This window comes from Meriones unguiculatus, chromosome 11 (assembly GCF_030254825.1).
Source record: "Meriones unguiculatus strain TT.TT164.6M chromosome 11, Bangor_MerUng_6.1, whole genome shotgun sequence".
NCBI classification, from domain to species: Eukaryota; Metazoa; Chordata; class Mammalia; order Rodentia; family Muridae; genus Meriones; species Meriones unguiculatus.
Window position 1 is genome coordinate 29,067,752 of NC_083359.1, and position 25,920 is coordinate 29,093,671.

The 25,920-nt window shown below is 41.3% G+C and overlaps 2 protein-coding genes across 2 annotated transcripts; one reads left to right on the forward strand and one right to left on the reverse strand.

The window, feature by feature from the left end:
- The first annotated feature begins 5,810 nt into the window (after positions 1-5,810).
- Positions 5,811-15,149, forward strand: Ccng1 (cyclin G1). The gene is made up of 7 exons (XM_021657865.2): positions 5,811-6,054; positions 6,963-7,223; positions 8,650-8,903; positions 9,422-9,500; positions 9,580-9,678; positions 9,886-10,080; positions 14,720-15,149. The coding sequence occupies exons 2-6, from the start codon at positions 6,963-6,965 to the stop codon at positions 10,075-10,077; spliced, it is 885 nt and encodes a 294-aa protein (XP_021513540.1). The 5' UTR covers positions 5,811-6,054; the 3' UTR covers positions 10,078-10,080; positions 14,720-15,149.
- A 3,509-nt stretch (positions 15,150-18,658) lies between these two features.
- Nudcd2 (NudC domain containing 2) lies at positions 18,659-25,736 on the reverse strand. The gene is made up of 4 exons (XM_060363847.1): positions 25,235-25,736; positions 23,571-23,619; positions 23,209-23,360; positions 18,659-19,072 (listed from the first exon to the last, which is right to left on the reverse strand). The coding sequence occupies exons 1-4, from the start codon at positions 25,520-25,522 to the stop codon at positions 18,989-18,991; spliced, it is 573 nt and encodes a 190-aa protein (XP_060219830.1). The 5' UTR covers positions 25,523-25,736; the 3' UTR covers positions 18,659-18,988.
- Between the last annotated feature and the right edge of the window lie 184 nt (positions 25,737-25,920).

The following is a 25,920-nucleotide window of genomic DNA, read 5'->3' on the forward strand; positions in this document are numbered from 1 at the left end:
TCACTCACCTTTCAGCCCCCATCCAATGCCATCCACCTTAGCCATCCTTATCTGGGCTACCTTCCATTCATAATCTTACAAACAATTATCTGAGCCTTTCCATGCCATTATTGGAGTCCTTCCTTCCTGCCCACATGGTTCCTTTTCCATGATAATCCATTACAGAGCCCTCCTGCCTCCTCTCTTCCGGTCTCTCTGTTTCCCATGATTCTCCTGAACAAAAGCCCAGGAACCTTATCCACATTTATCCCATTCTGCACCACCCAGGTTTTAGGCCTTTAATCAACCAATCACATATAATGTCTCAGACAGGTTTACACAACAAGGATAGGTTTATCCAGGCAGTAACCAGATGTTGAGGGCCAGGAATTAGCATCAAAATACAAGCATCAGACCAACCCCCAACCGTCATTTGAAAACTTCCTGATAGGAACTCATGATTAAATAAATGTATTTACTTAAAATGTATTAATTAGTAGGAATCAGTTATCCTTTAATCCACTATTTTAGAAATAAATGAACACGGAAACCTGTTAGTACCTGGGGCTGGGCAGATATTAACCTTCTAAGCTATTTTGTCTATTTCCCATCCAAAAATCCCACTAAATACTTTCACATGTTCCACGTGAGCTGTTTGTGCTCCATCAGGCCCGTCCTCAGACTAGGCTGCTTTCGGCCACCTGCTCCTGATTCACACCAACCCAACTTCCTCCTCCCTCCCCTCTCACTATATAGATAGATGGTCTTCAAAAACCTCCAAGACCTACAAAATATGGCATTTAAAGACGTTTTTATTAAACTACAGCCTTTTTGGCTTAAGGCATCCCAGCTCCTTTCCTCTTAGAAGATGATGATGAACATCATAGGACCTCCAATTTGGAGTTCGCTTCAATTGGGCAAATGCCCCTACTCTATCTGCAGACAATATGTTGTCCAAAAATGGACAAGACTTGGGTACAGGCTGAGTTGACTGCTTAGTTCTGCCAAGACAGGGTAAGAAAGTCCTTCTTAGTTCCTGCTTCACAAATATGTCTGCCAGATACACTGTTGCAGAATGTTGAAGATTGATGCTCCAATGTTATAGAGAGATTTTGGGTAACTGTCCAGGAAGCAAAATGTCTGTGTCATTTTTATTTGTTTTGGAAGCTACTTGCCTGAACTACCTGCTTACTCAGATAATAATTTTATTTTTTTCTCAAGGCTCTGATGGGGTTGAAGACTAGGCAGTTACAGTCTTACAATTAAGCTTAGTTGTTTAGAAGTTAAGAAGATAGTTTAAGGTCTAAAAAGTTGTTTTTAGGTTAATAAATACAAGATATGATTGAGAATGATTTAGGTATAGAACTATAGAATCAATAATAATTTATAATAATCCTCTACAACCAAAATATTTTTCTTTTTTAAATTATCACTAAAAATAGATTCTTCTCATTACAATATACCCCAAACACAGTTCCCCCCCTCCACTTCTCCCAGCTTCTCTATCTCCCCTCTCCTTCAGATCTATCCCCCTTCCATTTCCCTTCAAAAAAACAGCAGGCCTTTAAGAGACAACAACCACACATGAAAAAACAAGATAAAAAAAGACAATGTAACAGTCCTCATATGGCGGTTGGACAAGGCGACTCAATAAGAGGAAAAGAGTCCAAAGAGCAGGGAAAAGAGTCAGAGACACACCTGCTCCCACTGTTAGAATCCCCACAAAAACACCAAGCAAACAGCCATAACATAAACATGGAGAACTTGGTACAGAGCCATGCAGGCCCCATGCTTGCCACCTCAGTCTCTGTGAGACCATATGAATTCTACTTAGTTGATTCTGTGGGCCGTGGTTTCCTAGTATCCTTTCTCCCTTCCAACTCCTACAATCTTTCTTCCCCCTCTTCTACAGGGTTCCCAAATCTCTGAGGGTAGGGACCTGATGGAGACATTTAATTTGGACTCTTTCTCTCTATTTAAAATCCGGCTGTGGATCTCTGCACCAGCTCTCATCTACTGTTGGATAAAGCCTCTCTGATGATGTCTGGCCAAGGCACTGATCTCTGAACAATACAAAATATCGTTAGAAACCATTGATTTTTTTTTTTTTTCCTGTCACGTTTGGTTGGTTCTGTCCTAGGTCTCTGGGCTATTGAGTCTCCAGTTCCTGGCCATCCAGACAGGGTAGGGCATAGACTTACTCTTGTGGTGTGGGCCTCAAATTAAACTAGACATTGGTTGGCCACTCCCACAAATTCTGTGCCGTCATTGCCCCAGTCCATCTTACAGGCAGAACAGATTGTAGGTGGAGGGTTTTGTGGCTGGGTTGCTGTCCAAGTTTCTCTTTCTGTAGCCTTCAGAGTACCTTCCCAACCAAAAGAGACCAGAATATGGGGGTGAAGGCACCAGCTCAACCTCTCTACATTCATTGAGCAGTGATGCAGATACTGTCCTCGGCAGTAGAGCCCCACTGTCCATTTTCAGAGGACTTTCTGTCCTAGCATCATTCTAGGTTGTTTAGGAATCTCTATAGGACCTCCTTGACCAACAACTAAATGTAATGCAACCCGGTCTCACCACTCAGAGTCTTGCCTGGCTACAAAAGATGACCAGTTCAAACTCAGTATCCTCCAAACTAGGAGTCCTCACTAAGGTCACCCTCCCTCTCTCTTCCTGGGACCCCCAGACCCTGGGGATGGAAGTCCCACCTACTGTCTCCTCTGCCCAGTCATAGGCTCTTCAATTTCTTTATTAATGACTCAGAGATAACTGGGGAGTGATTTTATTTTAAATACAACATTGAGACAGGAAATTCCTCATTAGCAGTGACCATACTGGAAATCTGTTACATTTAGGTCACTGCCGGCTCAGCAATTAACAGTCCTCAGCATTAATCAATCAGCTGTACAGAGACATACCTTAATACAATGTGGTGAAGGTCACCTTTATGGGTCCATGCATTCCCCACTAGATCCCTCCTCTTTAGCTAACTGTTCTGGGTCTGTGGACTGCAGTTTGATTATCATTTACTTAACAGCTAAAATCTACTTATAAGTGAATGCATACCATACTTGTCTTTCTGAGTCTGAATTATAGTGTAATACTTGTTTTCATACTTTTGTAAGGACAGATAATTGCCCGATTTAAATTCTGCAGTGTTTAATAATTACTCAAAAGATGGCCTCCATTTTAATATTACCAAATCAAAATTGCAGTGGTACCTCACAGGCTAGTGTTTTTCTCAGCCTTGGTCAGACAAGTCTCTTTCTGAGGTAGGCTCTCATTAAAGCAGAGACTCACAACTGATCAAGGTGGTGAAGTGGATATTGAGTGCTCACCTCTAACAGGTCTCCTCTAACAACCCTTCCCGCTGTAGGCCCAGGAACATTGAGAAAGAGGGGATGGAAAGAATTTCAGAGCTGAAGGGTGGGGGGGGACTGCCGTGAAATACTATCTTCTGTATATGACCTGTTTACAGATATCATGGACTCACAGTATGTGTGACTATGTGCACAAAAACATGTGCAAACACACACACACACACACACACACACACAGGAACACATAGGTAAGAAACTAGTTTAAAAAAAAAATAAGAGTAAGAAATCAGGCACAGTGGCACACACCTGTAATCCCAAAACTAGGGGAGGCAGAGGCAGGCAGAACTCTGTGAGTTCAAGGCTAGTCTGGTCTACAAAGCAAGTCCAGGACAACCAAGGCTACACATAGAAACCCTGTCTTGAAAAAAACAAACAAAGCAAAAACAAAAACCTTCTTATTAGAGTTAACCGATTCTAGTACTCTAGGATGAGAGGACTGACAAAAGAATAAACAGAATCAACTATTTATATAAGGTGTTTAAAATAAACGTCAATTAATAAGGCTACCATTTACCATATACTTCCCACTGTCTAATCCTCCCGGTTATCTATGCCTAAGATTTTTTTTTTTTTTTTTTTTTTTTTTTTTTTTTTTTTTTTTTTTTTGCCGTCTGTTTTGGAGAAACCAAAATGGAAACCAAACGAAAGAAAGGGGCTGGATAGATGGTTCACTGGTTAGAACTTTTCTTAGTTTGGGTTTCTATTGCTATGAGGAGACACCATGCCCACGGCAACTCTTATAAAGGAAAACACTTAATTGGAGCTGGCTCACAGTTTCAGAGGTTTAGTCCATTACCATCACAGCTGGACACATGGCGGAGTACAGGCAGACATGGTGCTGGAGAAGGAGCTGAGATGCCTCCATCCGGATCCACAGACAGCAGGAAGAGCAATGGGCCACTAGGCCCGGTTTAGAGATTCTGAGACCTCAAAGCAATCCCCTAGCGAAGTAAGCACTTTTTCCAAAAAAGCCACACCCACTCCAACGAGGCCACACCCTCTAGTAGTGCCTCTCCCCACGGACCAAGGAGGCCATTTTTATTTAAACCACCACAGAGTACTTACTGCTTTCGTAGATTTACAGAACCAGGAACCCAGATGGATTTGGTTCTCTGTACCCATACTGGGCAACTCATAAGTAACTGCCCGAAACTCCACATCCAATATTTCTGGTCTCTGTGGACAGCCGCAATCATGGGCAAACGCCCACACACACAGACATAATTTTAAAAGAAAACTTTTTTTCTTTTTTCTTTCGTTTTTTTAACTGAAGAGAGAAGGCCAGGCTTGATGGTGTATGCCTTTAATCCCAGCACTAGGGGAGTCAGAGACAGGTGGGTCTTTGAGTTCAAGGCCAACCCGGTGTACTTACCTAAGGAGTGCCAGGACAGCTAGGACTGCATAGAGACCCTGTCTCAAAACAACAACCAAAAATTGTAACTAGGTAATGCCCTTTTGGGGTGGCCAGCTGACTTGGATCTTATTTTCACGGGACCCACTGAACTAGAAGAAGCCCTGAAACCCCACACCCAGAGAGCCATCTTGAGAGCTGAGAACTGACTGCCTGGACACTGCCTCCGAGGACAGGCCCCTCTCTCAACCCTGGAGAAAGGAGTCCAGCAGGAGGCTGGGATAATTATTTTCCGTTAACCTGGTAGAGAAGAGGCGTATGGAGATTAAGTTCATAGGAATGAAGAGTCCAAAAGTCCTTCACACCCTGCTCTGAAGCTGGTAATTCCACCCACTGAGGTTGTGTTTGACACATAAGTTCTTGCTGTTGTCTGACGAATACGAGGGTAGTCCAAGCTTGATCCACCAAGCTTGTCACACAAATTGGTTTAAAAAAAACAAATTCAGGAAATTAGTAGAGGACCAAGAAACTACATAAACCAACTTGATGGTAACATTATATATAAGTTTCGCAAAAAAAAGCAAAATAAGATAAAAGATTGATTTCCAAAACTCAAAGAGTACCCTCCGGAATGTAATAAATCATACTATAGAGAGATCTACCACTTGTTTATGGGTAAAGAGAACGAAGCATGCTTTTTTTTTTTTTAACTTGTCATTGTGTTTTTAGAAAAAGGGCGCTGGATCACTACACAACAGCTAAACAGCAGTGGACCAACAACAAAAGACAAAAAGAAAAAAAGAAAGAAAGAAGCAAAACCCTCCCAGTACATTCTGGAATGCTAACCAGGCCAATCTGGCTATCAGCTGCCAGACCTGCCCGGACAAGCCTTGGCACTGAGAATACAGCTTGGCAGTTTAGGGAAGGACAGTTCGGAAATGCTCCAATGAGAGCGGCTGAGAGATTCGGGTGTGGCTTTCAAGGGGGCGGAGACTCAGCGGCTGGACAATAGGAAGTGTGCGCTGATTGGCCCAGCCAGCTTCCTCGGAGGCCATCCATCAAGAGGGACACGCCAATCAGCGGCGAAGATGGGTCCCCGCGAGCTAGCCCGGGGCCCGACCCTTCTCCCCGCGGCCCTTCGCTCTGCGCTGACCCCGCGGAACGCAGCGCCTAGTTGGGGCGCTGAGGGTCCCTCTACCCGGGACGCCGGCCCCTCCCCGGGCCTCTGCTCTCTTGCCCGCCCGCGAGTCCGTTCCCCTCGTCGGCTTCTCGGATCGGGGACGTGGGCGAGCTGAGAGCAGGCCCGGGGAGGGTGGTCAACGCAGAGAAGACGTGGCTGTCAAGGTGAGAGGGGACTGTGGGGTAGGCGGCGGGGGCCGCGTGCCCCGGGACGCAAGCCCGGGCTAGCCTGCGCTTGGAGAGGTGCGGCGGGAGCCGTGCTCCTGTCTCGTGCCTCCCAGTCCCAACCTGCACCCTTGAACCGAGTTAGTGGTTCCTCGCCAAGACCACTCTCACCTCCTGTTCTGTCTTTAAATTGACAAGAAAACGATCGTCCCCTGTATGCGGGACTTAGGTTGTGCTCGGAACTCCGAGGTAGAGTACAGTGCATGCTTAGACCAATGCTATCCCCACCTTCGCCTAACTTTTTCTTTTGGTTTTTAAATGGTGTTAGACGGAGGAGCACCGGGTGCTAAGCACTCCGCCACCTTGAGTCATACCGTGCGTTATTCACAGACATTCCAAGAAACAGCTGTTGTTACCCTCGTTTCAAAGATGCAGACATAAGCTCATTATCTGGCGATAATTAAGCACCTATCTATGTGCTGAGCGGTTTGTGTGACTCCGCTTAAGCTACGCAATCTATGAGCTTAGGTAATAATCTTATTTCTACGTCACTGGTAAGGAACTAAGGAGGTTCACGCTGTTGATCTATATGGCAGAGTGTGTACTGTCATTTGACTTTTTGGTTTGGGTGTGTCTGTTTGTGGCTTGTGCTGACAATGAAAAGTCTTTCCTGAAGCTGGGAGTGTTTTCGTTTGTGTAAGCCTTAGTTCATGTGCTGTACAAACTCACAATTTAGGGAATGTGACCGACTGGGAAAAGGTAGAAATTAACTTGCAGCCCTTTGCAGTGTCGTAGACTTAATGGAGGGAGGGGGCCATGCGCTCTAAAGCACTTCTTGGCACAATGCAAACATGGCCAGGCAGGAAAGCGTTCTTACTCTTTTTTTTCTGGGTTTGTTCTATTTATAGATGATAGAGGTACTGACAACTGACTCTCAGAAACTGCTACACCAGCTGAACACCCTGCTGGAACAGGAGTCTAGATGTCAGCCAAAGGTCTGTGGCTTGAAACTAATTGAGTCTGCACATGATAATGGCCTCAGAATGACTGCAAGGCTAAGGGACTTTGAAGTAAAAGATCTACTCAGTCTAACTCAGTTCTTTGGCTTCGACACAGAGACATTTTCCCTAGCTGTGAATCTACTGGACAGATTCTTGTCTAAAATGAAGGTATGTTTAAACTACAATACACTATTTCTTAATTTTGTTCTGAGTGTGTTTAAGAGATCAAATTGCTCAGTGGTTAGGACTGCTGGTCTACCAGGCAGCAGTTCAGTTCCTAGCACCCAGGCAGGCAGTTGACATCCGAGGCCCTCTTTTGTGTTCCTTCAGCACCTACAGAAATGTAACAAACATTCACACATATACAGATTAAAATTAATAAAAAAGGGGAAAAAGCCATCAAATTGCTGGTTTAGAGCTGGTATTGAAAAAACATTTTCAAATATTATGATAATGCTTTCTTCTGATAATCAAGAGTAGTAATACATCACTTATTAATTGTATACTGAAGTAGAAAATAATCTAGCATCAGGCAATTAATTGTAGTACTCTAGTAGGAAAGCTGCCTATATTTAAAAACCTTCCTTGGGCCAGCAGAATGATTCTTGCTGCACATGTCTTAGTCAAAACTGAGTTCTGTTCCTGGAACACTTAGTGAAAAGAGAAAACCAACTCCCAAAAGTTTTTCTCTGGACTTCAGATGTGCCCTCATATCCATCTCTCCCTTAAACACACAGAATAATGATGAAAATAAAATTAAGGGCCTGTCATAATGGCACATGCCTTCAATCCTAGCACTTGAGAGGCAGAGACAGGCAGATCTCTGTGAGTTCAGGGACAGTTGGGTCTATCATGTGTGCCAAGACAGCCAAGGCTACACAGTGAGTCCATTTCAAAAGATAATTAAAAAAAAAATTAGAAATCTTTCTCAAATGTTTTACATACATTTGTATGTTTGCATGTGTGTGGGCACAGTCGTGCTCCTTCCTATGTGGAGGTAAGAACCACTGCAGGAATAGGTTCTCTCCAACTTCTATGTGGGATTGAACTCAGGTCATTAGGGTTGGTGACCAGCATCTTAACTCAGTGAGCTATCACACGAGCCCAATCAAAACCTTTCTTGATAGACTGGGTATTTCTATTCATCTACATATGTTCATAGATCTAAAGATGTTTGTTAAAGTCAGAATGTTAGGTTATAGTTGAGAATCAGATGTTTCTTAATCACGATCCATAATATATATGTATATACGTATATGTATACGTTCTAATTCCATTAACCATTTGGCATTTCCAGTGTCAACATTTCCTGCATATAACAGAAAAGGTAGCATTGTCTGAAGGAAAATCATTTATAGTTATTTCCCAGTCACTGACAAACTATTTATATGGCTTTTAAAGCTTAGCTGTTAAAATTAAAGTTTTCTTCCCTTTCCACTCAAAGCCACTGGTTTCATAAAGTCAAAGGCACATTAAATCTGTTGGAGCTGAGATATTTGTTTCAGATATGCTTTCATAACGATGGTTCAGTCCTAGGTTCCTTGTGTTCCCCTTACTGCAGCATGGTAAAGACACACTGCTATTGTGTTTGTAGGTACAGGCGAAGCATCTTGGGTGTGTTGGACTGAGCTGCTTTTATTTGGCTGTGAAATCGATTGAAGAGGAAAGGAATGTTCCATTGGCCACTGATTTGATCAGAATAAGTCAGTACAGGTTCACAGTTTCAGACTTGATGAGAATGGAAAAGATTGTGTTGGAGAAAGTGTGTTGGAAAGTCAAAGCTACTACTGCCTTTCAATTTCTGCAACTTTACTACTCACTCATTCAAGAGAACTTACCATTTGAAAGGTAAGTGAACTTTGTTTTGAACAACAACAAAAAGGTTCGGAAATCAAAGGAATACTGTCTGGCTATTGCATAAAGCAAAATGAGTCTGATAAAAATCAGTGTGTGGCACCTGTGGTCCCGTGGCCTCTGCTGCCTTAGAGAAGTGAAAAGACAGCTGTTGATCATTTATTGAAGGTTCTTTTTAAGATTAAATGGCATTCCTACTTTACAAAACCTAGGAAATAAGCATCTAACACAAATTACAGAAATACGTTCAAAAGATGTATAAATTTTTATTGAAACAAAATCATGCTATTTGTGGTATACTCCTGTTCACTGAATGGTTTTTTAACCAGAATCATTCAAAACTCTTGCTTAAGAAGTTCCTGTCACTGATAGGAGAGAGAATCCTTTTCTTCAAATAATTTTCTACAAGTGTATACGAGTTTCATTTTAAAACTGACTTCAGTACATGTCTAAAACTGCCAACTAGATATAATACTGTCTACATAAAAGCAATCTCACTTTCTTTTTTAAAGGAGAAATGATCTTAATTTTGAAAGATTAGAAGCCCAACTTAAGGCATGCCACTGCAGGATCATATTTTCTAAGGCAAAGGTAAATATTTTATGAGATTACGCATAATCACAATGACCTATTTTTACCGTTGATTTTTACTTTATATTTATCTTTTCAGCCTTCTGTGTTGGCACTGTCTATCCTTGCTTTGGAGATCCAAGCGCTGAAGTATGTGGAGTTAACAGAGGGAATAGAATGTATTCAAAAACATTCCAAGGTATGCCAACCTTGTAGCATCAGTCCTATTAACCAGCTACAAATTTACCTACTGTACCCCGAAAATAAGATGTCATGTATTGATTTAAAGCTTAAGTGGTTCTCCCCTAGTGTTCTTTGGATGAGGAGGAAATATGGGGTTACATTTATTACTATAAATACAGGGGGGCTTTTATATGTTTTTTTTTTTTTTTTAATTTATGTACAGATAAATGGCCGAGATTTGACCTTCTGGCAAGAGCTTGTATCCAAGTGTTTAACTGAATATTCATCAAACAAGTGTTCTAAACCAAATGTTCAGAAGTTAAAATGGATTGTGTCTGGACGCACTGCACGGCAACTGAAGCACAGTTACTATAGAATTGCTCACCTCCCAACAATTCCTGAAACCATCTCTTAGTTGGTAAATCTGGTTGTTCTCTGTATACAGCTTCCAATGTGATAATTTTCTGTTCTAACTAAAGAATTGAAATACTCTCAATATAAACATGGGATTAAAATAGTAAAGGAAAAATAACTGATCTAGTTAGCAAACACTGGAAGGTATTCACTGCATACAATGTACATCAGTTTTAAAAGAAAGGACTTAGCAAACTTCTAGATATATGGTAACACTTTTGTCAAATGATTAGCTTAGGAAAGAGAATCCTCCAAACCTAAATTTTAAAAGCAGTTACTGGAATAGCAGTTTTTAATTACATATCACCTCACTGAGGCTTATTTAAAGTTACAGCCCAAGCAGAATGACAAAAAATGTGACCTATATATAAACAAATTTGAGTCTGTTCGTTATGAAAGTGAAGTATGAACTTGGATGATGGACTTACAAAGTAATAGGGGAGACAGTGTCTACATTAGGTTTCTGGAAACTCCTGAGGTGTCTCAGTTCTATAGTTAGTATTTTACCTCTATAGCAGTCAGACTAATATAAATTATATGCATAAAGATATAAACTTGGTCTCTGATACATATACATTTTTCTCATCTAACTTTCTTAATCATAGCAAAACTTTATCTTTTTATGATTGAAAAATAATGTTGCCAGGCATGCTAGTGAATGCCTTTAACCCCAGCAGCAGGGGGCAGAGGCCGGTGGGTGTCTCTAAGCTTGAAGCCAGCCTGCTCTACACAGTGAGCTCCAGGACAGCCAGAGACCACATAATAGACCCTGTAAAAACAAAAGCCTAAAGGAAGACAACAACCAAATAAAAACTGTGAATGTTGCTGGGAAGATGTTCAGAAGGTAAGGGTGCTTGCCCCAAGCCTGACACCCTGCCCACACTATGGAGGAAAACAAACCGCACAAGTGCTTTGGCAAGCTCTTCTCTGACATATGCACGTGCCTCACAGCCCTGCAGTTAACATGTGATCGTGCATCTTAGACATCACCTGTTCACCTTTAGCAGCTCGCAGAACGTAGGCAGATTTCTGTTAACTTGTGTTTGTACTGTTTGCATAAACAGTAGGATTGCAGCAGCAGCAGCAACAAAAACTGTTCCTGCAGTCTTTCTCTGCCACTCTGATAGGATTTAAGCTAAGAAAGCTCACGTTAGCAAAATGGTCTCAGCGTTAGGAAAACTCCTGATTCTAGGCTTGGTATTCTAGCTATGCTTAGATTTGAATTCACCCACGAAGCATTCAAATCCAGGCTAAAGACAAATGTGAAATAAAACTGTGAACCTTCATTTAAACCTTTATCTAACTTCCTAGATTGGATCAATATATAGGTGGTTTGAAAATGGTAAACTACTTAATTTAAATCACAGAATTTAAATCATGAGGTTTACATCAAAATGAACATTTCACAAATGCACTTTTAAGGTATTTTAAGAGGTACTTAAGCAGTAAATGGTTTCTTGGCACCCATAACCAAGTAATATAGCTAACTTAGAGGTGGAATTTTTTTTTAATTGCTATATGAGAATTACATTTGCACTTGTGGGTGTTTTATATAAAGCAGATCTCACAAGTTTTGAAAATTTATTGTTACTTTTAATATTTCTTCTAGAGAATAGGTGGTTTGTATCTATAATAAAAGAAAAATTCTACAGATTTGCTGCCTCAATCTAGTCCCATTTCAGAAAATTTGTTTCTACTGCATTAATAACTGGATGAATTATCACTCTGAAAATTTATTAATTGCACTAAACTTAGTTCAGGCTTGATAAACACACTCTAGAAGTTTTTACCAGACTTTTCTATAATCTCCTAATGTAGACTGTTGTTTTAAAGGAAAGAATGTATTTGCAAAACTTCCTTTACTGTGTCTTAAAGGAAGTAAGGAGGCACATCCATAGTTATGAGGCCACCATGGTTGTGTTCAGATTCTCCATGCTGGCCTTGAATGTAGAGCTACACTGTTAAATTGTAGGCAGGTCCTCCGTGCACTGTGCAGCCTGAGTACCCAGAGTGGCTGTACCCATTTTGACATTTTCCATTGAGAAGCTGAAAACAAACCAAAGAACCAGTGTATTTTATCCTTAACCTTTGTCAACCAGGTTTTAAGGATAACATTTCAGTTCTTCTTAAAGGCTGATTTGCTTCAAATTGAAAACAATGTTGATTTTGAGTGGACAGAAGCAAACTAACCAGCTATCATTATGTTATGAAGGAATATACCTTTCAATAAAATTATTGAAATGCAGTCCTTCCCTATGTGATTTTTTTTATGATTTAAGTATTTTAGCAATATTATAAAATAAGTTTTCTTTATATTTTATATTTTACTAAAGTATGGTGCACAGAAGTAGAAACAGAATCTTTCAATAGTACAGTTATGAAGTTGGATATGGTGGCACATGCCTTTAAGCCTTTAATTCCAACACTGGGTCCAGCCTGGTCTTCATAGCAAGCTCCAGGCTAGCTACATGGTGAGACCCTATCTCAAAAAAATATAGTACCATTATCACCTAATTACTTCCTAATTTTTTAAAAAAACACAGGGTAAGTATGTTTGTTAAATGTGCACTAAAACACTGTATAATGCTTTGTTGTTAATCAGGTTTTTCATTTAGACACACTACTGCTATGGCTGTTATTCATAATGAAAATTTACATGTGTGCTCCTTACTGAGCTTAAGTTGAGCATGGGTAAGAGGTTATTTACTGGAACATGGGAAGCTTCTCAATGGGTGCAACCCTTCAGAAAACAATACCCTGTCCCAGGTAGTTTTATGTCAGCTTGATACAGGCCAAAGTCATTTTAGAAGAGGGAACCTCAACTGGGAAAATACCTCCTCTAGGCTGGCCTGAGGGCAAGTCATGAGGAACAAGCCAATGAGCAGCATTCCTCCTGGGCCCCTGCATCTGACCCTGTCCTCCTCTCTTCCATGATGGGCAATCATGTGGAAGTGTAAACACAATAAACCCTTTCTTCCCTAAGCTGCTTTTGGTCCTGGTGATTTCTCTTAGAAATCCTAAGTAAAACACACCCCTTCCCCCAATCACACAGTCACTATTCCCTCAGATAAGGGTGGGGCCTCAAGAACTCTTTTCCTTTCCAAAATGAAATGTTAATGGACCCAGTTCTTTACAACATTTAAAGAGTTATAAAGAGGGCATTGTGAGGAAATGACAATAACCTATTGTACTTGACACCATAAACTTAGACACCATAAACTCCCCTTTCCAAGTACTTGAACTTTATGTATTTCCAAATATAAGCCACACATATAATTCTATTTCTGCTCTAATATCTGTAGCCAGCACTGAGTCTTTGGTATACCTATAACTCACCTTACCTAAGTCCTAAATAGAATGATGTTATCAGTTAACAAATGTACCTGGTACATATGTGGTACTAGGGGGTGACTTTAAAATTCAAGTACTTCTGACTCCAGAGCCTTTTGCTCTTAAGATTCTGCATATTCTGTCCCCAAAGAGAACTAATCCATGTGAAATTTCAGTCTCCACAATTTAAACCATATTCTGTGTGCTATCATGATAGAATAGTATGTGGACTTTTTTAAAATAACAAAGTCATTTTTATCAAATGTGCCATCACAAAACAGCCTAACAAAATGTGTCATGTGTCTTACAGTGTTAACTGGGAAGCTTACACTTTTCCTAATCCAGAGCCAGATGATTTTTACATTAGTTCAATACATAGACATAGGAGCAATCAACTGCTACAGGATAATTCATAACCAAAGGTTAGATAGTGATATACTATATTACTACTTAAAATATATAAAGCAATGCACAGCAACGAAAGGAGAAATCTTCAATTATAACTGGAAAACTAGATACTACTCTTGAAAATCCACAGAATTACTAGAAAATTAGTGATGATACAAAGCTGAATACCAATGAATGAATAATAAGTATTGCATCCTAAACAGCATGTAAACTTTCTAAGGTGAGTATGGAACATTCAAGACAAGATAAATCTTGGGTCCTAAAAACTAAAAAGCCGAAATCATACAAAATATGTTTGTTGAATAAAGTAGAAACATGTAACAGGTAAAATTCCAAGAACTTAAAAATGCAACTACAGACTTCCAAACAATTTGTGGTTCTAAGGATAAGCTCAATGGAAAGTTCTTTAAACTGAGTGAAAATGAATAGCACCATGTGTGGAATGGGCTAAATCAGTACTTGAAAAGCAAACTACAGTCACTGCATTATTGATTCCAATGGTCTTAAGAGCCAATTAAGATTCGAGTTTAAGAAAATGTGAAACCCAAGGGAACAGAAGAGAGAGAGCAACTGTAAACAGCTTACAACTGTCTACAGCTCTAGTTCCAGGGGATCCAATGTCCTGTTAGGGCCTCTGTGAGCACTGCACATGTGGTACCTATTGGTGCACACAAAATGTGAAAAAAAAAAAAAAAGTTAAACTATAAAAAAAATGTGATACATGTGACCAAGTTTGTGTGATTCTAACAAGCTAATTCAAAATGTAAAATTAGTACAATTTACCACTGTAAAAAGGAGCCATACTGAAGCAATTTTGAATAAAACTTCCATTTTGAATAGGGGTCAAGTGAAATAAAATGTAAATTCCCAAGAACTCCCTTGGTAACTGACACTGTGCTTGGCAGAAAGAGCGATATACGTGGGTACCTGGCCTCCTGGTTGAGACGAGCTGAAACATGGATGCTAGGAACGCTGACCTGCCACAGATGAATACAACCAATGGGAACGGGAGAAGTGTACCACCACAAACACATGCTCCTACGGAAGTCCCCATCCCTACATCCTGACTGGTGGGATAACTCAGCACAGATGTTTGTGCTTTTAGAGCTCAAAAACTCTGAAATATTCTGGATTGGGGTCGCAGCTCAGCTCCCAAGTCTGTTCTGTAGCCATGATTGATCAGTTGCCACCTGAATACAAGATATTTTCGTCATATGCTTAAATACTTAACTAAGATGAACATTCAAGGATGCGGTCAGCTCCTGGGCCTGTGCTGCTATCCCTGACTGGTCATTTTCTGCTGCCAAATTCAAATAAAGATCTTGCTTTGCTGAACTCTTGTGACTGGGTTGTTCTGGATTTTTGGACCCCAACGTCACATTAACAAGAGGAAAGAAAATGAACAACTGATACAGAAACATCATCTGGAAATATTCAACATGCTTTTTTTTTTGTTTTTGATTTTTCAAGACAGTGTTCCTCTATATGGCTCACTGGGTGTCTTGCTCTGTAGACCAGGCTGGCCTTGAAACACACCTGTGTCTTCGGAAGGACTGGGATTAAAGGCATGCAGCACCATACTGGCCTTCTACACCCTTTAAGTTCAGGAACCTAGAAATTAATAGTTGGGAAATTCAGCCTGATTGACATAAAGGAAGTAGAGAAACTCTGCAGATAGCATTCCACTTAATGATGAAAAGCAATATGCTCACAATCATATAGCAGAGCTGGTTCAAGGCTGGCTGATTTCTCTATTGTCTAACCAGTAGAATCAGAAAAGACAAATAGGTTAATAGGTCTAATCTCAGCAATTGGGTGGAGGAAGGAAATCAGGAACTTAAGAACAACTCAGCTACAAAGTGATTTCGGGATCGGCAGGCTGCTTGAGATTCCATCTCCAAAGCAAACAGACTAGGGTGAGGGGGTGACTATGGACTAGAAGGGGAAAATGAAACTGATTTACACAGAAAACTCAAGGAATCAAAAACAAAACAAACCCCACAAACAGAATAAAAATTCCACAAATGAATGTGTGTACATGGGAATACTAAATTATAAATTCAATGACTTTAAATTTGCACCTAAAAATGAACCCTGGAGAATAAAGACACACAGGATCTGTAAGCTTGGCATTCAGTGCTGGGCTTAGGCAGTGAAGACAGCTTCAACAGCCTCACACGTGGCATGTACTGATATGGAGAGGGCTTTTGGCATGCTGTCGGTGTTGGAGGACCCTGCTGTTTGAGGTTGCAGTCCTCCCAGTCTGGATAGCCTTTCTGAGCTGGGTGCTAGATAGATGACTCCCTCTCCCCAGCAGGGCCTTCTCTCTGCCTGACCTCATTTGGAGAGTCTCATTAGGCATAGATGCCTCTAACCTTATCTGATCTATGACCTTTGGCACAGTTCCTGGCTCTCACCTCCTCGCACCTAAGGAACAATTTATGTACAGTGTTCCCATTCCTGTGATAGGACTGTGCTGTCACATGTGAATTAAACCATCACTGGAATCCTTAGCCTTAACTAATGTCCACCTATCCTGAAAACCACCCACCCACTCCGAAAGGATTAAATGGCCTTTGCTCACTCAGAATGAAGGTGAATCATCTCCCTGGAGTAGAAGTGCCTCCCTGAGGTCATTCCGTCATACTTGCAGCAAGCTGAGGCCCCGGTTCGTTGCCTCTGCTCCCTTGTTCCTGGGACCAGAGGACAATGAACCACAGTCAAGTACATAGAGATTGGTGAAAAGCAGGCTACTAATGTGAGTTCTGAATATGCCACGAGAGAAAAACTAAAATAAACCTCACGGTTTCCGGTATGCATGCAGAGGTTTAACATGTGCGTGATAAAAACACAACCACGCACATCTCGTTTTTGAAAGCATCCATCCACTAAAGAGCACTGGATTCTTGATGCTTAGACTGGGGCAAGGAGTGATTGACTGTGGAGAGTTGAAAGCTAATGGTGTGAGAACAAAGATTTAAAGTATTTCTCAAGAAATTGCTCAAACAATGATGTAAACATGTCAAAGGACACAGAAGCTACCTACACTGGTTTTACAATGGCCAAAGTATATAACTGTAAGCATAAAAGTAATGAGAATAATTTTGCTTTTGTTTTTCAAGATAGGGGTTCTCTGTGTGGCCCTGGCTGTCCTGGATCTCTCTGTAGACCAAGCTGACCTTGAACTCACAGAGATCCCACTGCCTCTGCCTCAGAAGTACTGGGATTAAAGGCATGTGCCACCACCACCAGGCTGAGAATAATTTTTAACCCACTAAGTAAAACAGTAAGCTCAAAGTATGGTTAAAACAGGAGGTACTTTAAAACTTTCCCACAAAACACCCAGAACTAGGTATCGCAGTGGAGAAATCCAGCAGATACCACCTTATTCACTGCTGTATGAGACATCACCAGCGTCAGCCACGGGGTGAAATTTTTTTTTTTTTAATTTATTTACCTTTGTTTTATATGCATTGGTATTTTGCCTGCGTGTATGCCTACATTGAGAGTGTCAAGTCTTGGAATTATAGACAGTTGTGAGCTGCCATGTAGGTGCTGGGATTTGAACCGTGGTCCTCCGGAAGAGCAGTCAGTGCCCTTAACCATCTGACTGCTGAGCCATCTCTCCATCCCAGGGTGAAATTCTTAGTTCAGGACAGGATAGAGGAATATTGCAGACCATGGACCTCATCTGAACAAGCAACAGACAAAATTCCCATAATTTTCCCAAGTGCAAAAGCTAGGTTAGGCACAGGTGCATACCTGTAATCATTGGTCCTGTAATCATTGATAGCTGAGGCCAGCATATCACTAGTCAGAGGCCAGACTACTTGGTAAGACCTTGTCACAAAAACGTATCAAAACAGTAAAAGCCAAGGAAAAAATGGGAACATGTTCCAGACTGAAGTAAACGCCAGACCTCAGCTGGAGCGGCATGTCCGGTTATAGGACTTTCTTATTTAAAGGGCATTGTTAGTAACAGTTCAGCATGAATGGCACAGGTCTATACTGTAGTATCATGTCCATGTTGATCTTCTGACTTTAATGGCTGCCTTGCTGAGAGCACTTAGTTTTTACTTTTTAAAATAAAAAAATAAAGTCAAAGTATTGAGATGACAACATCAAGCCAATTTATTTTTAAAAACAAAGATTTTTAATGTTAATATTTCACCTCTAAGCTTTCTACACACTTCAGATTTTTTTTTTTTTTTAATTTAAAGAACTAAAAGATGGGGCTGGAGAGATGGTTCCGTGTTTAAGAGCACTGCCTGGTCTTCCAAAGGACCAGGGTTCAATTCCCAGCACCCACATGGCAGCTCACAACTGTCTATAATACCAATTCCAAAGGATCTGACACCTTCATACTAATGCACATAAAATAAAATAATCACAAGATACAAAAAGGATGAAAGAGAAAAAAAATTTTTCTAGGCAATCCTGTGTATCTGAATCAAATATATTCCCTTATACTCAGGAGCCTAAAATTTTTTTTTCTGGTTTTTTGAATCAGAGCTCACTCTGTAGACCAGGCTGGCCTCGAAATCACAGAAATCTGCCTGTCTCTGCCTCTGAAGTGCTGGGATTAAAGACGTTTGTCACCACCGCCCAGCCTAAATTTGGTTTTTAAACACTAACAGGTTATTTTAGGGTTTTACCATTTTTCAATTTCTTGACATAATCACATAGGCAGTTAGACTATTTCACTAACTCAAGCTACCCAAAGTACTTCTGTGTATTTTTTTTTTCTTTCTTAAAATGTTTCCAGTACGGTACTTTTCATGTATGAAGTAGCATTTTTAGACAAAGGGGTACACAATTCTTACTTAGAAGTTTACTGAACACTATTTCTGCATAACACCAAGAAAAAAAATTTATTTTTTTTCATGAAGGCACCTTTTCATTTCACATGATTTATACTCCAATGTTTTTGTAGTAAAAATACAATTAAATATGAAATTAGTCAAACGTAGCATATAAAACTTAATGCAGAGCAATAAAAGTTACCATCTATCCACAGGACATCCGCCGTTTCTCCTATGTAAATCTTATCTGAATGTAATCGTTTACAACCATACTGAAATACACTTTGCAATCTGTTAACTGTAGACATCCGTATTTTTCATCCTTCCTGTCTGCTGTGATCCACAAGACAGAGCAAGACTAAAGAACAGCAGTCATTTCTCAAGGTTTGAGAAGTCTGGTCCACCCTTTGTGTAGTTTCCTGAAATTTCTGCTCCACTAAAGTCAAAACCAGGATTCTGAAAGATATAAGGTAATAAAACTTATGAGGAGAAGTTGAATTCACAATTGAACAAAAAGAAAAAAAAAGTTAAAAATTTGAGAAAAGACATCAATCTTCACTATAATCACCTACGGTGCCTAAAAGGCACCTTTCAACTTTCAGATCTGTCCATATTTAGAAGACGATATGCATACGACAATGCTAGTGACTGTATAGTGAAACATACATCCCAATTTCACTATTTATAAACAAATTTTAAAAGCTTTTTTTTTTTTCTGGTGGGTATATTATGGATTGAACAGAGTCCCCTGCAAACTACGCAGGCGCTCTGCGCTGAGCTATACCTTTTAAACTTAATTTTTTATTCTTCTGAGACCCGCTGTAGCTATGCTACCCAGGCTGGCCTTGAACTTGCAGTTCTCTTGCCTCATCCTCCCAAGTGGATGGAATTAAAGGTAAACACAGCTAATACATCATTTTTTTAACCTTACTATATGCCTTGCAGTGTTCTGAGAGCAGCATATTGATACATATTACGTATTATGAAGTACTGACTCAAGCTTTAGAGTTTCTTAGGGGAATATTTCATTTGTTTAATGGGCTTTTTTTTGAGGTCCTACTTTCTGGAAAACATCATTTAAACACATGTGGATTTCAAAAGTAAACAAAGTAAAGACCACTGTTCTAGAGAAGTGTACATTGTAACAAAAAAAAACCCCACAAATACAAACAAAAACACAAACATCAAACAGAGCTTAGTAAGTTTGACTTGTACAGTCAGACAGTAAGCCCTTTAGATTTTGTAGACTACATGACCTCTGTTATAAACACTCAATTACAAGAAACTGCTATGTGTAAGATAACACGATAATGAGTAAGCAAAGGTACGTCTCTGTACCTGCAAAGACATGCAGCAGGCTAAGTTTCCCCAGGCTACATTTTGCCAACCACTGACTTAGTGTGGTAAAGCTTTTAAGTGCTATAAAAAAGATAAGTAGAAAGTATGGAAGAAGAAAGAAAAAGGAGAGAAAATTATAGACTTTAACAGGATAGTCAAAATGTCATTAACTATACAATGACCTGAAAACTACCGGAGAACAAACATCCCAGTCAGAATCATCGAAGAGCCAGGCACATTGGCTCACACCTTTAATCCCCATGCTTGGGGAGAGATCTCTATGAGTTCAAGGCCAACTTCATCTATGTAACAAGTTCCAGTCCAGCCAGAATTATACAGTCTCAAACAAACAAGCAGAGAAACAAAAACAAAACAAAAAAAGGAAGGGTAGGTAAGACAGTAACTGATCAATTAACCTAAGTTTAGGGATAAAGATGGAGCAGAGATTGAGGGAATGACAAACCAATGATAAGCCCAACTTGAGATGCAACCCATGGGACAGAGCCAACCCCTGACACTATTAATGATACTCTGCTATGTTTGCAGACAAGAGACTAGCACTAACCGCCTTCTGAGTCTTCAATCCAGCAGCTGTAGGAAACAGATACAGAGACCCACAGCCAAACAACAGGGAGTGCTCAGAGTTGTATGGAGGAGTGGGAAGAAAGATAGAGGGAGTGTGAGGTGTCAAGGACACCACAAGACCTACAGAGGGACCTAACCTGGGCCATCGTGGCTCACAGAGACTGAACCACCAACCAATGAGCTGGATCTAGGCCCCCTATACACATGTAGATGTGCAGGTTGGTCTTCATGTGGTTCCCCTAACAATGGGAGTAGAGACTGTCTCTGACTCTGTTACCTGCCTTTGGGTCCCTTTTCCCTAGCTGGGCTGACTTGTCTGTCCTCAGTGGGAGAAGATACACTTAGCTCTGCTGAGACTTGATGTGCCAGGCTAGGTTGCTACCCATGGGGAGCTCCCCTTACCTAAGAAGGGAAGGTGTTAGGAGGGAGGGGAAAAAGGGCAGGACTTGGAGGAGAGGAAAGAGGGGGCTGGAATTAAGCTATACAGTAATTAAATAAATAAATGGAAAAAAGATTTAAGGTAGATAAAAAATAAAAATAAAATTATTTCATCATATATTACAAATAAAAGAGACACCAGGATGCGAAGCTAAGCACTGCACTCAGGGTCAGCCGCTTTGGACCCAGAGAAGAGCATGTCTGATTGCATGCGGGTTGATGCCCCAGGTCCCGCCTCTGAGAAAAAGGTATCGGACGGGTCCGATGCTCTTTGGGTGGATGACACCTAAATGAACATCGGTACAAAGTCCCAATTTATTTCTAATATCAGAGATCAGACCTCTACTCTTGCCTGATGCGTCTTAAACAAAAAGGGGGAACTGTAGAGAGCTGCAGAATGCTATGCCTTAAAGATGGAGCTGGTTTCCGCCTTCCACCTTCCCGATGGTGAGTGCTCTCTGTCAGGAACAACTCCACATTTGGCTAAGGCCGAGGATCTGGCTTGCTTCCATGTATGTGGACCTATCTGCATTGCCCCCGTGGCATGCCTGGGTTGGCTACCCAGAGGCTATTTAAGCTGTGGGCTGGCTTTCCCCGGGGTCCGAGGATTGTTCAATGTTCCTGAATAAACTGCATTGGAAAAAAAAAAAAAAAAAGAGACACACAGAGAGAGAACAACTTGGAAAATTCTCAGGAGAAAAAGGCATTGCTCTGACTTGCACTATAAAAGACTTCTTTAATTGCTACTTTAAGGTGACTGCTTGGTAGCCAGGTGCAGTGGTGCACACCTGTAATCCCAGCACTCAGAAGGCAGAGGCAGGCGGATCTCTGTGAGTTGAGGCCAGCCTGGACTACAAAGTGAGTTCCAAACAGCCAAGGTAGGCTACAGAGAAACCCCATGTTGAAAAACTGGAGGGGAAAAAAAAAGATGACCGCTTGGATGCTTGGGCCAGAGTCCAGGAGGCTAGTCAGAAATTTATTGAAGTAATCTAGACAAGAGTACTAGCAGATTGGGCAGCGTAAAGTGGTAAAATTTTGAATGTGAGAGGAAGACAATACTAACAAGGTTTCCTAAGAGTTGCCTGGTGGGCATGCAGGCTGGTGTGTAGGACTAACATCGTGTCAGGTGTCTTCTTCAATTGCTCTCCATACTTCACTTACTGAGGCAGAGTGTCTAAAGCCTGGCGCTTCTAAACTCTAGGTAGTCTAGACAAGAAGCTTGCCCCAGAGAGCCTTTTCCTCAGCTTTGGTAGTGCTGGGATCAAAGGCAGCCATCACATCCCCTGAACTTTTGCACAGATTCTGGGGATTCTCCAGGAGGCTTGTGGTCCTCATGCTTGCATGGCAAGTGCCATATGCACTGGGCCATCTCTGACCACCCCTGCCCATCACCGCTAATTATGAACAACTAGTTTCCATTAACTAATATGAAAAACAGGAAAAAAAAAAAAGGTGGTGAAAGCAGTTTGCTCACTTTGAACATGTAAAGTCTGACAGACAGATAAATGGATATGTTCGTTAAATAACTGGACACGCAGACTAAAAATTTACAAGGAAAAGTCCAGGTTAAACACACTTGGAAGTGGGCATGATACAGATGGAAATTATTCACTAGAATTCTGAAAGTCTAGTGGTTAAGTAATTCATCTCCCAAATCTATCCTGAAACATTTAAGCAGTTTCAGAGGTGAATGTATAAGCTTGTTTAAAATAGGGAGAGAAAAAAAAGGATGTTAAGACAATATCAAAGTGAAATAACTATAAAAATATTCGCCGTATGAGAGAACCAAAGCTATTCTAAAGAATGGGTACTAGTTGTATGTAAAATTAGGGGAAGAGGCCAACAATATATTATTTAAAAAAAAAAAGCATCATGAAAATAATGCTTGAACCTCCACCTATGCTAAAAATCAAACTGACAGGAAGGTCATTTAATGAGAGTGGCATGATGTGGAGGAATCAAATGACGGGACCCTGCCTTTTTATACATGTATACACTACCTTTTCAACTTTTTAGGTTCATTACTCATGAATCACTGATGAGCATTCAACAATCTTAAATCTCATAGCAATGCATATATTTGTGAAATTTAAAATCAACATAATAGGCTACTTTCTAGCCACTCACGTTAAAGTTCACTCAAAAGGTTTTTACAACTTAGTACCCCGCTTTATGAATACCAGAGTTTGAGTCCTGTAACTGTGACATACTCATTCCTGCATTTGACTTACTTCTTTCTGGAATCGCTCTAAGGTGAGCTTCCTCTGCATTTGATCTTGTACCCAGGGGTCAGCTGCATATTCAGATTCCAGAAGAGAAGTCCAACAGTTTGCAGCATCTCTCTTGGTCTTTGTCAGGACGATGCGGACCATTTTTCTATCCTCTAAGATAAAAGAACAAGTTACAGAGAAATTATAGTTCATCATTAAACTTTATATTTCCCAAAGACTATCAGGTAATTGTGATATGCAAGTGTTCCCAACACATTTCCCCGTTTTTCACAGCTACAAAGACAAGAAGACTTAATACAAAGAAGAAATACCACTATGATACAATTTTTAAAAGTTTGGGAATCATAACAGATTATTCTTACCCAAAGTCCAGGTTCCTTCATCAGCGATTGTAGAATCAAACAATTTCCCCTGAAAAATAAATATAATGGTACTAAAATTACAGAATTTCAAAGTTTTATGAATTCTTATCATCAAGATTTGGCTCATTTCAAGCTAAGGTACAGGTTAGACCAGTTCCCCCTATTTGTAGGCACTCAACCTTGAACTACTTCTACTGAGTGAAAGGGAGTCCAGTTTACACAATTTGAAAACTTTACCATACAAAAGATCGAAGGACCCTTTAGGGACTTCTGCTGAAACTAGAAAAAAAGTGTTCTGTTTATTTTTTGGTTCTTTTTGTAGTTTTTGGTGGGGGAGTGTAGTGAGACAGGGTTTCTCTGCATAGCTTTGGCTGTCCTGAACTTGCTCTACAGACCATGGTGGCCTCACTGAACTCACTGAGATCTGCCTGTCTCTGCCTCCTGAGTGCTGGGATTAAAGGTCAAAACCACCACCAAGTAACTTTTTTTCTTGAAGTACGGTCTCTCTGTCAGCAGTTCTCAATCTGTGTCTCAACCCCTTTGGAAGGGGGGGAGGTCACTTATCAGATATCCTGCATATCAGATATTTAACAATAGATTCTTTACAGCAAACTTACACTTATGGAAGTATCGACGAAAATAGTTTTATGGCTGGGAGTCACCCACCGCAACATGAGTAACTTGATTAAAGGGTCACAGCATTAGGAAGGTTGAGAACCACTGTTCTATAAAGTCCTGAAGCTCACTATGTAGATCTGGCTGGCTGGCCTCAAATTCAAGGAGATCCCAAATACTGGGATTAAAGACGTTTGCCACAAAGCCAGCCTTAAGATTGCTATCTTTTAAAATCAACGTTATTAAAGCCAGTTCAATCTCTTTCCGGGAGGCCGGCACTAGGCAAAGCCAATTTCTTAAGAAAAATTTCATCAGGTATTTCAGATTTGATGTCCAGTTAGATGTGACTTATTTTTCATCTCCTCCTGCCCAAGGTTACAAAACAGGGTACCATGTCTCCCTTCCCCACTACACTACATGGCTACCTAACAGGCCAGGCCTTCAAACTAGAGGTGAAATATAGTCTGATTGTTACCTGAGTTTGAATAAATTCTTAACAACAACAACTAAAAAAGGTATGGGCCAGATTAAATACATTAGTGAAATCAAATAAAAGGGTCAATATTTTCTTCACACACGTTTTCATTAACCAGATGATCAAGATCCAAGAAACTTGTATTTGGAAAGCCGACATCTTTGAATCCTTATTCCATTACCCTATCCTTGTTAGCAATTTCCTGGATCTGCCTACACATCATGAATACAGTTCAGAGACCTTTTGCCTAGTTATCTGGGACTCTTCGACCTAGTTAGCCTTCTATTAGCAGAGGAACCAAGAGGAATTAGAAGCAAACCACATCTGTTTTAGAAACAAAGGGTAAAACAAAATCGTTACACTTGTGCTCGCGAAAGATCTGCGCTGGGAGAGGGCGAGGCCGCTGCGATGAGACCCCCCTACCCCCACCCCCTACATCAATTCACCGCTTCTCTCTGCCAGCCAGGCACTAACCTTGGCACCCAGCAGTTATCCCTCTGAAACAGTGATATTTTAGGACTCAGGCTGCAGGGAGGCCAGAAGAATGAACTCGGGACAAGCCCTGGCTGGCTACCTTGAGGATCTCGCGGCCACCCACGGACAGAGCAACGTGCCGGCTCTGCAGGCCGCACTGGATGTCCTGCGCGCGAGTGCCCGGGGGCACCTGGACTTCAATGAACACCTCCTCCAGTGTCTGGTACCACTGTCCCCACGGCGTCCCGCACGGAACCACCCCACTACGCTCCTCAAACGGGGCAGACATCCTCCAGACGCCGCACAGGGACAGCCCTCCGCCAGAGCTCGGCACGGGCAGGACGCGACTCAGGCTCTGCCCTCCGCGCCTTGGGGGGTCACTGCACATGCGCAGGAGTCCAGACCGGCGTGTACGAGGGGGCCCAGGGTTCCCTTTCAGAAGCCATTCAAGACAGTCGCGAGACCTGGTGTGAGAGAACCGAAGCCCAGAGATGCGGACACCCCGAGAACGGTGACGCCGGGACAAAGGAGGCAGAAGCCCTGGACCCTTTAACCTGTGTGACGCCAAAATAAGAACGCTGAGACAGGCCACCGTGCAGTGCGCTTGCGCGAACTGAGCGGCCCCGGAACGTTGAGTAACGCCAGACGTGATTGGACGCAGGTGTAGCTGCGGCGGACAGAAGCAGTCCCTTATTGGCTACCGCCTTAAACTTACAGACCTCCCGATTGGGCGAGGTAACAGCGTAGTGCGCCTGCGCCTTGGCCCGCGCAGGATTGGTGAGCTAG

Excerpts from the sequence above, each read along its gene's own strand:
- Nudcd2 (XM_060363847.1), bottom strand. The coding sequence starts at position 25,522 with ATGTGCAGTGACCCCCCAAGGCGCGGAGGGCAGAGCCTGAGTCGCGTC. Across the intron at positions 23,620-25,234 it reads GTGGCCGCGAGATCCTCAAG|GGGAAATTGTTTGATTCTAC; the intron begins GTAGCCAGCCAG and ends TTTATTTTTCAG. Across the intron at positions 23,361-23,570 it reads TGAAGGAACCTGGACTTTGG|AGGATAGAAAAATGGTCCGC; the intron begins GTAAGAATAATC and ends CTTTTATCTTAG.
- Ccng1 (XM_021657865.2), top strand. The coding sequence starts at position 6,963 with ATGATAGAGGTACTGACAACTGACTCTCAGAAACTGCTACACCAGCTG. Across the intron at positions 7,224-8,649 it reads GATTCTTGTCTAAAATGAAG|GTACAGGCGAAGCATCTTGG; the intron begins GTATGTTTAAAC and ends TTGTGTTTGTAG. Across the intron at positions 9,679-9,885 it reads GTATTCAAAAACATTCCAAG|ATAAATGGCCGAGATTTGAC; the intron begins GTATGCCAACCT and ends ATTTATGTACAG.